Consider the following 13,549-nt stretch of genomic DNA (forward strand, 5'->3'; position numbering starts at 1 on the left):
TACAAGTGCCGAGTCCTAGCCCCCAGTGAGCAAGCCAAAGGCGACAGTGGCAAGGAAAAACTCCCTAGTTTTTTTGCTTGAGGAAGAAACCTTGAGAGGAACCAAGACTCAGGGGGGGAACCCATCCTCCTCTGGCCGACACCGGTCACCATGACAACAACAACAATTTAGACAGAAAGAAGAGAAAGAAAAGGAAAAATATGTAATAATGTCCATCATGATGTATGCATCCGGTTAGGCAGGAGGTGGCTGGCTCAGGATGGATCGCTGGTCTCCTCATCTCATTATTCCTCAAGCAGGCGGGCAGCCATGTGGAGAAATGAAACAGGGAAAATTAGCTCTGTATGAGGACATATACAGGACCGGTAAAATTATAAACATTTCCGGAGTGTGGCAGCAACTCCGGCATTTAGTTAAATTATTACAGCCTAGCTAAAAAGGCAGAACCAGAAGGTAACATAGGCTTGGAGGCATTCTGAGACAATGGCATCCGTCCACTGCACTGTCAACAAACTTGAGTGACCACGAGCAGTGACAGGACGACAGCACCAGCGCCCCAGTCTACCATAAAACCCTTCGTCTATGAACCCCTGGATCTGTACTTTTATCTAAGGGGGGATATTAATTATCAAACGCTAAACTAAATAAGTGGGTTTTCAACCTAGACTTAAAGATTGTGACTGTGTCGGAGTCCCGGACGCATTTAGGAAGATTATTCCAAAGCTGGGGGGCCTTACAAGAAAAGGCTCTTCCCCCTGCTGTTACCTTATTAATTTTTGGAACTAATAAAAGACCAGCACCCTGTGATCTTAGTGGGCATGGGGGTTCGTAATAGGAAATAAGTTCCTGAAGGTACTCAGGAGCAAGCCCGTGCAGTGCTTTATAAGTTAATAAAAGAATTTTAAAGTCAATACGGAATTTAACTGGGAGCCAATGCAGGGCTGATAGGACTGGACTGATATGCTGAAAATTTCTAGTTCTGGTCAGAACCCTGGCTGTGGCATTTTGAACTATTTGAAGTTTATTTAGATTCCTATTTGAACATCCTGACAGTAGTGCATTGCAGTAGTCTAATCTAGAGCTAACAAAGGCGTGCACCAATTTTTCCGCATCATCCTGTGATAATGCATTTCTTAATTTAGCAATGTTACGGAGATGTAGAAAAGCTATCCTAGTAGTATTATCTATGTATTTATCAAATGATAGGTCAGAGTCGAGTATGACGCCTAGGTTTTTGGCTACTGTGCCAGGTGTAATGGGGTAGCCTGCAAGATTAAGCATTAGATCTGGAATTTTCTGTTTTGAGGCCTTAGGGCCCAGAGAGGAGGGTACGGCTCGAGAAAAGAGACCACCTCCCCGTGGCTGCGTGTGCGTGGCTGCCTGGCCGTGGCACAAACGCGTTCCTGATCTCGCGCATGCTCGTTCGTGTGCAAAACGATGGCCGACGCCAGCGTTTAGTGTAAGTTAAAATACCTCGTTTTTGTAGACAAACGAATCTTACATTCTAGTCTTGTATTGGCAGTGTATATGTTCATAAAGTTACTTTATGGAGAGGAAAACATTTAAGAATAGCCTGTTAAGTTCTCTGCATTGTAAACTTCGCATGGGAGCAATGAACAATGCTTGACAAATTGGGAATACCAATCAACTGTAAATTGAACAGTGTTTAAAGAGGGGAAGCCATGCGGCTTTTGCAAAAATAAAGTTCTAAATGGAAATATTTTGTTTGTGTGTTTTCATGTATTTCTACCTGAATTTTATCTGCAAAACATTAAGTTTAATGTGCATTGAAGTTTTCAAATCCTTTGCAAACATCCTTATAATGCCATATGGGATGTTTCGTAAATACAAAGAGTGAAGGTATAACTAGTATATGTAGTTATTTATGTAGAAACGGTAAATTTGCATTTATTACTTTTATTTAGAAATTCCTATCACGCGATACTATAACGGAACTTCACCAGCGCGGTGCAGCCAGGATGAGAGAGCCATGGTGAGAGAGTCTCCCAGTCTTGCGCCGTATACTCTTGGGCCCAGAAGGAGAACTTCTGTTTTGTCCTCATTAAGTTGGAGGAAGTTTAGAGACATCCAGCATTTAATATCTCTTACACAGGCCTCAATTTTTCTTAAACTGAGTTTGTCATCAGGTTTGGCTGATATGTAAAGTTGAGTGTCATCTGCATAGCAGTGAAAATTGACACCATGTTTGTTTATAACTGTGCCCAGTGGTAGCATATATAATGTAAATAATAGTGGTCCTAGAATGGAGCCTTGCGGGACCCCATATTTAACTTTTGTATGTTTGGATGGAATATTATTGAGCTCTACAAACTGATAGCGATTTGTTAAGTAAGAATGAAACCAAGAAAGGGCTGTGCCAGAGACTCCAACCCAGTGTTCTAACCTTTCTAGCAAGATCCTATGATCAATTGTGTCGAAAGCTGCACTAAGATCAAGAAGCACTAACAGCGATACATAACCTTGATCTGAAGCAAGGAGGAGGTCATTTGTTACTTTAACTAATGCTGTTTCAGTACTGTGATGGGGCCTAAAACCAGATTGGAACTTTTCAAATATGTGATGCCTATGCAGATATAGGCATAATTGCTGGGCAACAGCTTTTTCTATGATCTTAGATATAAATGATGTGTTTGAAATGGGTCTATAATTAGATAGTACAGTAGGATCAAAATTTGGTAAACTGCTAATTTACATGATTTGGGCATGTGACCTATTGTAATGGATAAGTTAACTATAGTTAGAAGAGGTTCAGTTACCGCTGGTAATACCTCTTTTAATAACTTTGATGGAACCGAGTCTAGTGTGCAGGTAGCACAATTTAAGGAAGAAATTATTTTCTCTAATTCTGATTGTGGGAGTGGATGAAAAGCATCAAGTTTTTCTCCCAGTATGCGATTTAAATCGATGTCAACCAAACCAGATGACATACCAGTTGTATTGCTAATAAAAGGTTTTATATTTTGTCTAATATTCTCTATTTTATTATCAAAAAAATCTATAAATACATTACTAGTGAGGTTTACTGGAATCTGAGGTTCTGCGCCTGCTTGATTTTTTGTAAGTTTGGAAATAGTATTAAAAAGAAATCTAGGATTGTTTTTATTTTTCTCTATCAGTGAGGCTAGGTATGCTGAGCATGCTTTAGCGAGTGCCCGTTTGTAGTCAATGATGCTATCCTTCCAGGCACAGTAGAATACTTCCAACTTAGTAGATCGCCATTTACGCTCTAATTTACGTGCTATTTGTTTTAAGTTTCTAGTTTGGTCAGTGTACCACGGAGCGAGTTTTTTAGATCTAGTCTTTTTATATTTGAGTGGAGCTACTATGTCTAGAGCTGATCTGCAGGTATTCTCTATGCAGTTGGTTAGACTATCTAACTCTCCTGGATAGGATGGCGAGTGGGCTAGAGCAGTTAAATCAGGGAGGGCTTCAATAAACTGTGTTGCTGTTAATGAATTTATCGAGCGCTTTATACACTGCCGAGGAGACGGGTGGGTATTTATGTTAAGATGAATCTCAAATTTGACTAAATAGTGATCAGAGATAGCTACGGTTTGCGGGAGTATATTTATATTATCTACGTCAATACCCAACGTTAAGATTAAATCTAGGGTATGATTTTGATAGTGTGTGGGTCCTACAACGTTTTGTGTAATGCCAACAGTGTTCAATATAGAAGTAAAAGCCCTTGTCAGTGGATCCTCCGCATTATCAAAATGTATGTTAAAGTCTCCTACCATTATTATTTTGTCACTACTAACTGCTAAATTTGCTGTAAAATCTGTGAAATCTTTTAAGAAATCTGAGTAAGGCCCTGGTGGTCTATATACATTTGTTAGGGAAAATGAACTTTTATTTTCAGATGGACTAATTACATTAATAGACAGCATCTCAAATGAATTAAAGATATCCAAGTATTTCTGATGAATTTCTAAACAATCACGATATATTATACATATTCCTCCTCCTCTGCCTGACAATCTAGGTTTATGTATATAACTATATCCCACAGGAGTGGCTTCGTTTAGAGATAAATAGTCACCACATTGAATCCACGTTTCAGTTAGACATAGAATATCAATTTTCTGGTCAGTTATAAGTTCATTCATAAAAACTGCTTTAGAGTTGAGTGATCGAATATTAATTAATCCAATTTTCAGATCGGTCATATAGGTAATAATTGGATGTGAAGTTTGAATATTAGTTAAAAACTTAGGACGGACTATTTTCTTATGATTTAATTTAACCCGGGGCACACAGTCTCAATCCTATGGGATCTTGGTGACGTCTCTAAGCAGCTCGCAGACAGGTTTAGCCCGTTAGTCTGCGGCCTGGTCGCGACTCTGGTTAGTCAGCAGCTCCTAGTACTACACTGCCCACTAACTAACAGACTACGGGCTATGCTGCAAGATAACAGGGCAGCGCCATCCCGGGTGGGGTGGACACCGTCCCTGCCTAAAAGACCAGGCTTGCCCTCGAACTCTTTCCAATTATTAATAAAGCCCACTTGATTTTCGGAGCACCACTTGGACATCCAGCGGTTTAGCGACGTGAGCCTGCTGTATTGCTCATCACCGCGCCGCATTGGGATGGGGCCAGAGCAGATTACGGCATCGGACATCGTCTGGGCTAATTTAACCACCTCTTTAACATTAGCCTTAGTCACCTCTGACTGCCGCAGACGTATATCGTTGGCCCCTACATGAATCACTATCCTAGAAAACCTCCTATGAGCTAACAGTCTAAGGTTGCCACTAATGTCCGGCGCTCTGGCTCCCGGTAAACAGCTGACTGTAACCGCTGGTGCCCCTACAGGAATAGCGACTTTCACGTGCCGAACTATAGAGTCTCCTATCACGAGAGTCTCCTCAGCGGGTGTAGCACTGAGCGGGGCAAACCTGTTGGACACGTGAACCGGTGAGTGGTGCTCTGGTGGGCTAGCGCTGGCGTTAGCGGTAGCTGCAGCCCTCGCTCTCCGACTACGCGCCGAGACGTCACCCATTCGCCCCGCTGTGAGGGCTCTATCGCCGGAGTCGCGGAGGCGCTAGTTCTCCCTGGCGCGTCCACACCTACTACAGACCCTGTCCCTGTCTCTCTATCCCTCAATAATGAGTGGACGCGGCGCTCTAAACTTTCCACTTTCGCCACAAGAGAAGTAACTAACTGGCACCTCTCACAAATACCATCACTATTACTATCAGTGGCGAAAGGGTCTAGACTAAACATGCCACACTCCGAACAAGGAAACAAACCAACACCAGCCATGAATAAATCAAAACACTTACCGTGTCTAGCCGATTTATACAAACTTACGCTAGCTGATTTTCAGAAGCAGAAAGTTGATCAGCGGCCGGAATATTCAACTGCCCGTCTTGACGGTGGAAGTACTATCTGTAAAAAATTATCTAGGAAGGCAAAAAAATAAAGATTAGCACGTAAACAGATTAGTACACTTTAGAAAAACAATTTCAAAATTCGCTCCGCAGCAGCGTCGGCAGGTAGCAGGAAGCAGCGTCGGCAGGAAGTCCGATTGCAAGTACGTTCACGTGTGCAATAGGTCTGTGGAAGTAACCGAGAGGAGTTGTAGCCCTCTGGAGGTTAGAGAAGGTGGGGGGAGGATGTTCTCTTGTAAGAGAGTGCCCGGGCGCGGGAAGTAAAGTTCGGAGTCAACCTACTTGGTGTGTAGTCTGTTTCTGTTCCACTTACCATCGGTCAGCATCAGGTAACATAAGAAAAAGTTTTAAATAGGAGTCCTGAATTGTTTGGCATGAATTGTTTGTTTTTCTATTAAAGCTGATAAGTATGAGGATTTTGCCGTATGGAGGGCATGCTTACCATTAATTCAATTATATTCAATAAGGCTGCTTTTCTATGATACTCTATACACTTTTAACTTAGAATTTCACCATTTACGCCAGGATCTTCATGGCTCGTTTGAGACTACGCGTGTGCTCGTTGTACCAGAATCTTCTCTCAACGACTCGCTTATATCATAATGGTGTAACCTTGTCTAAAGCTGTACGAAGAGAAGTCTCAACGTGCTCGGTAAAATGCTCTAGTCCTTCCAGAGCTGCAGGTGGATCAATGTTTGTCAGACCTGGTAAAATATCAGTGAGCTATGGTACTGGTTATGGTTCGTATGTTTGGTAGCGGGGCGGCCGACGAATACCATTATTCAAATGCAACTTGTACGTTATGAGACTGTGGTCAAAACCGGCCTCACTCTGGAGAAGAATTGCAAAACTGGATATGTTAATACCAAATGATAAGATCATGTCTAAAGTTTGACTACAATTATGCGTAGGACCCACCACATTCTGAGTGATACCCATTGAATCAAGAATTGCTTGAAAGTTTTTGCTAAAAGAGTCACATAGATTCTCAAAATGGATGTTAAAATCACCAACTTTAATCACCTTATAGGCTGAAACCACTACATGAGACAGGAAGTCTGAAAACTCCTGAAAAAAAAAGAGTGAACCAGGGGGGCAGTAAATAGTAATTATTTAGATTAGCCCTAATGTCAGGCACTCTAGCCCCTGGGATACATTTGACTATGGCCGCTGGTGTCTCTAGAGCAGTGATTCTCAACTGGTGGGTCGCGACCCAAAAGTGGGTCGCGGACACGTTCTTGGTGGGTCGCGGACAGCTTGTTAAAAAAAAAAGAAAGTCTACTCTTCAGATTTTGTACTCGTCTTTTATCTTGAAAAAAGACAGAGGCACATGCCACAGCTCCAGACTGCGACTACAATGGTCGCAATTGCGACCATAAATGAGTAATAAAATTATTTCACTCGCCAGTGGCGACAGGTGATACAAAAGCATTATATTTTATGGGTGAAGATTTTTTGTCATTGGAAAGATATCCACAATTTTCTTTTGAGGTTGTATTTTAAAAGTTAACCGATATGCTGTAGTTCCCACTCTCATGTTCGCTCTGCCCATTAACAAAAGCGGGAATCACCAGCGTGACTCGCAAAGCAGCGGAGCCGAGCTGAAACTTTAACACTAAGCGTTAGCTTGTTGAAAATAGCGAAGACAAAAATATTGGATTTTTTCCACAGTCTACATTTCTGTCGGACCATAAGAGGACACACTCCTTTATAACTGTACATAGTTTTAAGTTCATTTTAATGGGATCAAAAGTCACTCATATACATACTATGAAACTTGGTAAAGTTCGTTTCACGTTCGCATATTCGGAATTCTTTCTTCAATACCTTTAAGTTAAAGGTACCAAAATATGCAAATTCCTATTTCTGGCACCCAAGACAAACATCTACAACTTTGTTTACATCAGGAATATATGTAAAACATGTTATTTTAAATATACTCCTGTCACCGCTGCAACGTCTAAGGCACCGTCTACAAATGACCTTAACACGGAAGCAAGTGGAGGTCGTAAAGGCCCCAGAGCACTGCGCACTCTGTTTTTTGCAATAATTTCAATAGCTTTTAAACGGTCCATCTAAGACCACCAAAGAAGTTGGATTACATAAAGTTAATCTTTAATAACAACCTACAACTAAAAGATGGGTATTTATACCTTGCACCAATGTGTGGTGGTCAGTTTTTGTCAAATATTTCAATAGCTTTTAAATGGGCCATCATAATTCCACAAAACAAGGTTGTTGATTAGGATGCACTTAACTATAACTTGTTTTATGCTCTTATGATGGACATTTTAAAAGCTATTTAAACATTTGACAAAAAGTGCACTTAATATTTATACAACTTAATTTTATCTTGTGAAGAATCATTTAAAAATTTTTTTAATCTTTGCAGAAAAAAAGAGTGCGCAGTGCTCTGGGGCCTTTACGACCACCACTTTTCTCCATGTTAAGGTCATTTGTAGATGGTAATAGTAGTACATTTAAAACATGTCTAATTCCGAATACGCGAATATGAAACCAACTTAACCACAGTTACAAGGAAGAGAAAACATCAGTCATGTTGGACGACAGAGATCCTAAATAACAGCTGACCTGATGTGAGTGCTTATTAGTTTATATTATGGCACCTAGAAAAAGTTATTGGCGCCTGATTTTTTCCTTTTAGGACCTACTGGCTCCTTGAGTAATTTTTTGTATGTAGCCCATCATGAGAACCATCTTGTTGCCATGGTAACCACCAATTGTTTACGCTTTTAATTTGTTATAACATTTGTACTGTATAAAACTGGGTCGTGACTTAATGACAATGAGAAAAAGTGGGTCCCGGGCTGAGACCAGTTGAGAACCCCTGCTCTAGAGGGGTCGCTACATTCACGTGTTGGAGCTGAGAGTCTCCTATAACCAGAGCTCTTTTAACAGGTCGTTCAGTCTGTGTATTACTGAGTGGGGCAAACCTGTTTGACACGGGAACCTGAGTTGAACGGTGCTCAGCCCAATGGCGATGCCGCAGAGACATCACCCATTCGCCCCGCTGCGAGGGCTCACTAGCTATGGCTGTGCCAACCAGGAACGTCACCTGCCCAGATGCTAATGGGGCACAGGTTAAAGACAAAACTACCTGCCTCCACTTCACTTCTCACTCCTGAAAAGGCACTTAGTGTGCACAAAAACCTGAAAGACAGACAAATAAAACAGAAAATCTACTATGATTGTCATGCCACACAGTCTGAGCTATGTGCAGGAGATAAAGTGAGGATGCAAACTGGAGATGTATGGAAGCCAACTGTGGTTCTGAAAAAGCATGAACAACCATGTTCCTATGTGGTTTTGCAAGGAAGACGTCTCAGACTTAACAGGAGACAGACTGCAGACTGTTTCCACCTCCATCAAGCAAAATGTCTTGCGATATGGACTGTGACATATAAAAAGGGGAATGCACTTAAGCAATCAACAAAACCAGTTCAAACTGAGGACATTTGTGATGCATCCGATTTAAAACGGCCTTATCACATGAGATCAGGAAGATTAATCAAAACACCACTGAGATTCAGAGAGCAAAATGTGCACAGGTGTTTAGTATATGATTGTTTATCAAATTTAAGAGCTTGAAGAATGCAAGATATATTTTCATGTTCAGTGAGCTAAAGTCCTGTTTAGGTGGTTCTATACGTTTACTCAGTGGTTATGTATACTCACTTGGTCTATTGATTTTTTGTAAAAAAATCAAATTTTGGAGTACTTTTATTGTGAAAGACAGGGGGGACTTCCGGGAGGGAAGGCATAGGAGGAAGGAGAAATATAGCCGCGCCTGGCGATTGCGGGTTCACACCCTCAAGAATTTCCCACACTACGAGTGTGAACCCTAAAAAGAAAAAATTCTAGCAATTACAATAGGTTTCCCATTCTACGTGTGTGAACCCTAACTAAGTTATGTGGACTGATGCATGTCGTTGGAGTCATCATGTTAAGTATATAATAAAAATACAAATAGCACAGAAGGGTTGATATTGATCACTAAAAAGAAACTTGCAAATGTTGTGAAACCAAGCGCAGATGGAAATAAGAAAGCACATTACACATGAAAGAGGAAACAAAAGCTCAAAGAGGCAATTAAAATTGACCAAAGTCTACTTTAATAATAATTTACAAAGAATATGGTTTTTTCATTATTAAAAAAAAAGCAATACTACATTTCTTATGGAGGGGAGGAAGATCAAATGTGTAATGCTTGTTTATTTGGAATGTCATCACAATCTGCAATTGAAATGTACTTTCATTTCTAAAAATTGTTTAACAAACAGAAACAGTAAATTAATCTCAAACAATTGAAAATACATGTAATGTAATTTTTTCAGACTGTTAGTTAAAATATAAAATACAGTAAATGTACACAAATAAAAAATTGGTATTCAAAAACATTGATTTATGGCTTGATTTAATGCAGGAACATTTTAAGTTTTTTCTAAAACAAAATTTTTCAAATACATAAATTTTATTCCATACAGAAAACATTTTCCATTCTACTAAACATAAAAAAATAAGGCAAATGGGTTGTAGGTGCTGTGTTCGTCATGACATTATAGGGCTATGATATGAGATTTCAAGTATAACAATGCTATTGAATAAGTGGAAATCATGAATCGTATTAAAAATAAATACCTAAAATGTCAACGACCAATCAGGCAATAAGGTCAAGCCAAATGAAATCAAGGCAGTGATGACAGCCACTTGAAAAATAAAATCAAACAATTCACAAGAAAAACCTAAAATCACAACTGTGACTGGTACGCAAGTCCTTTATGTAGGCACTTGAAACATAGAGGCACCTGGGAACACTGCAAGAGAGCTTGGCATGAGAAGGAGAGTCAGAATGGTTCATCCTGATTGTGCATGTCAGCAGCTCTAAGGAAGAGACACTGGATGCTCACTGAGCACTACAGATGGAAGGTTTCAGTTGAAGGGTCCACAGCAACTGGCAGAGGGATGCAAGATTGGCATTCACTAGAAGGGAGTTGCTGGTGCTAGCGACTGCTTTTCATGGCTTCCTTGGCAGCAAGTATAAGAGGCGTCAGGCTGGAGAGTGGTTTGGCAAGCTTCAAAAATGGATGCTACAAAGGAACAGTTATATTAGCGTAAATTCATTCTACTTGAGTTGGCATAAAATGATTCATTTATACTTCATATATTCTGTACATAACACTCAACAAGCAGTTTTACAGAATGTACATTTCATGCTGTATCACATGTTCATATATGAGCAATATTACTATAGGATGCTTACATGCATGTGGTGCTTAAACACACAGGTCTCACCTGTAGGAGCTCTTTGCCACCACCTCTCTTCTCCACATCCATTTCCAGACAACGATTCAAGAAGTCTCGAAAAATAGGGGACAGTTTTTCAGGATTTTGGAGCTCAGGGGTGCCATTAGTAGCAATAAGGTATAATGCCTGGGGAAAGAGAACCGGATGCGTAACTAAAGGATTTGCATTGTTAAAGGAGTCACCAACAGATCACAAACTGTTAAATGTGGCTCCCTTCTCACACACTCAGCACAGGCTCATATCAGAGTACTAAGCTCACTTCTGTCACATCTATCCAAAACTATCAAGTTAGCATATAATACCACTTTGGTCAGCGTAACGCCTCGGGAGTCATGGAGTGAATGGGAGAAGAGCGAGATTTATTCAAGGGAAATCCATACAACAAGGGTAATATAAGCAATCCTGGGTTGAATCCAATAAGGAATCATACATAACCAACACATAGAGACTGTTTAGACATAACACAAAGAACAAACCGAATAAACATTAACAGCCTCACAGACAACAGGGCTGTACAAACAAAGATAAAAAAAAAAAACAATGGAAACACAGGATTTAAATACAAGACTAGAACTAGACTAGGAACACATGAGACTGATAACAAAGGGCATTACAGTTACTAGAAGGGGAAAAACAGGCATGGAAAAACACTGGCACATGGACCAGCAAAAGAGAGACATGAGTGACAGTTGGGGGTGGGGCTAGATGTGACAGTCAGGCTCATCACAGAAGGGGATGAAATGCTTCTAGAGCAGACATGGGTAAACTACGGCCCACCGAACTTGAGTATTTTGTAAAAACCATTTCCCCTTTTCACCTTTCCCCTGCAATACCCTCGTTTCCCCAATAGATGGCGCACTAGTCCAGACACATTGGTCTTTGTTGGAGTGTAAATTTCCCGCTGCCGTTTTTTCCCTTCGGTAAAAATGAGCAGACCAAAGAAAAGAGAACACTGAGTGGACACTGAGTGACAAGTGTTTAAAAGTGTGTGGAGTGGACAACAAAATGTTTTTTTACTGAGGTCCGATCAACGGCTGTGTGTCCGATATACCAAGAAACGGTTGAAGTTTTCTAATGGCGCATTTCCACACAGGCCAGCTTGGCACGGTACGGTTCAATTCGCGATGGTTTGTGAGCGTTTCCATTAGTACCAGGTACAAGTTTGCCGATACCTTCAGGTACTTTTTTCGTACCTACTCGCTCGAGATTCTAACCGTTCCAAAGTAGAAAACTTCTGTGACGTGGAGGAACAGCATGACACTGATTGGCCAGGGAGTGTCGTCACAGGTTGCGTCACAGGAGAGCGACTCCTCCGCTATCGACTCTCGTCCATTGTTGTACGGTGTTGTGGTCGCATACAAATTATGTCACGACACTACAACCTGCGCGCCAACAGCGACTCCACCCACATTGTGGTGGTCCACCATTGTAATGGAAATACAACGCGACCCTACCGCTTCGTTGCGCAAGCAGGCCCGTGTGGAAATGCGCCAAAAGAGTACAATATCAGCAGTCACTTTGCTACGCAGCATGAAAACTACACTAGCAAGCAGTCAACAGAAGGACGAGCGGCTACTGCTCAGAGGTTGGCAGTTTCTCTACTGTGTTGTGAAAAAAATGCATATGGAAAGCTTGGAGGAGCCTCTTTTAATTAAGCACAATGTGCGCATTTACTCACAGCAGCGGTACAGTAGCTTAATTAACACACCGCACATCGCTCTCAATTTAAAGACCCCTTTCTAGTTTATACTGCAGGCAGGATATTTAATGCAGTCTGTCTCTCTGAACAATCTGTCCATGATTTTACAGGGTTTAAAACAATTAGAAATTATTGAGCTTGAGTATTTCGTTAGGTAATAATGTTTTGAAAGTGTTCCATTTATCTTTTTCCAGTAAATGTTGATTTCATTAACTTTACACCTTCAATTGAATTAATAATAAATTAAAGTGAGTGTCCAAATGCTCCTGAAATTGCCTCTCTGTCAAATTTTAGAACCTATTATGAATCCCAAGTCACAAAGTTTGCCCACCCTGCTCTAGAGAGAAGATTCAGCACATGACAGCGTGGTGTGCTGCCAACATTCTGATTTTGAACACAGTGAAAAAGGGAATTATCATGGACTTCTGTAAAACTAGTTACCCATGCCCCATTTTATAAGCAGTGACTGCATAGAGATGGCGCCATCCTTAAAAATGGCACCTTCCATGTATACACCCTGTATTGTGTACATTTCTTAGGAGCTTTCCTGGTCCATTAGCACCACAGCAGTGATAAAGCTCAGCAGTGACTACACCTTCTGTATCGCTCAACTCCGCACACCTCACGCGAGCCTGTGAGAGAGGCGCAAGTGTTTATACTGGACGCGTCACATCTATGGTAGTGTAAAGAAATACTCATCAAAACAGAGGAAGGAACATTTACTAGATTAATTTTGATGTTGCATTGTGTTCCAGGTTTGAAAAGTGATGGAATTTAGGCTAAAGTACTTGAAAATGTTTGCAATTACAACAAATCTGTATCTGACTGAACAGTTCTCTTGTATTACATTAGCCTCTTGTAATTCCAGGTCAAAACATGAGAGAACGTGAATATATGTGTATTTGTATAAATATGTAACTTAATCAAGCTTAAAGCACTGGAAGTATTGAAAATGGACCTTGAAAGTGCCGTACAAGTGCTTGAATTCCATATTGTAAAGGTGTATGAACACTGCAAAGAGGACTTTGTTCATATGGCAGGTGCGAAGTCACTAAAATCGAGAGGTGCACGACATCATGACCCTTGAGCATGGGCGGAGCCACCACGAATG

The 13,549-nt window shown here is 40.8% G+C and overlaps 2 protein-coding genes across 9 annotated transcripts in view; one reads left to right on the forward strand and one right to left on the reverse strand.

The window, feature by feature from the left end:
* The window catches only part of LOC143485434 (uncharacterized), a 47,457-nt gene that overhangs the window by 15,247 nt on the left and 18,661 nt on the right, over positions 1-13,549 (forward strand). The window lies entirely within an intron of this gene.
* pak2a (p21 protein (Cdc42/Rac)-activated kinase 2a) overlaps positions 9,525-13,549 on the reverse strand; it is a 73,185-nt gene continuing 69,160 nt past the window's right edge. For all 8 annotated transcript variants that reach the window (XM_076984867.1, XM_076984871.1, XM_076984870.1 and 5 more), the window contains 2 exons: positions 10,728-10,865; positions 9,525-10,522 (listed from right to left, as the gene is read on the reverse strand). In XM_076984867.1, the coding sequence (XP_076840982.1) occupies positions 10,436-10,522; positions 10,728-10,865 (225 nt within the window). In that variant the 3' untranslated portion in view covers positions 9,525-10,435. The remainder of the gene's footprint in view (positions 10,523-10,727; positions 10,866-13,549) is intronic.

Source organism: Brachyhypopomus gauderio, unplaced genomic scaffold, assembly GCF_052324685.1.
Source record: "Brachyhypopomus gauderio isolate BG-103 unplaced genomic scaffold, BGAUD_0.2 sc34, whole genome shotgun sequence".
In the NCBI taxonomy this organism is placed as follows: Eukaryota; Metazoa; Chordata; class Actinopteri; order Gymnotiformes; family Hypopomidae; genus Brachyhypopomus; species Brachyhypopomus gauderio.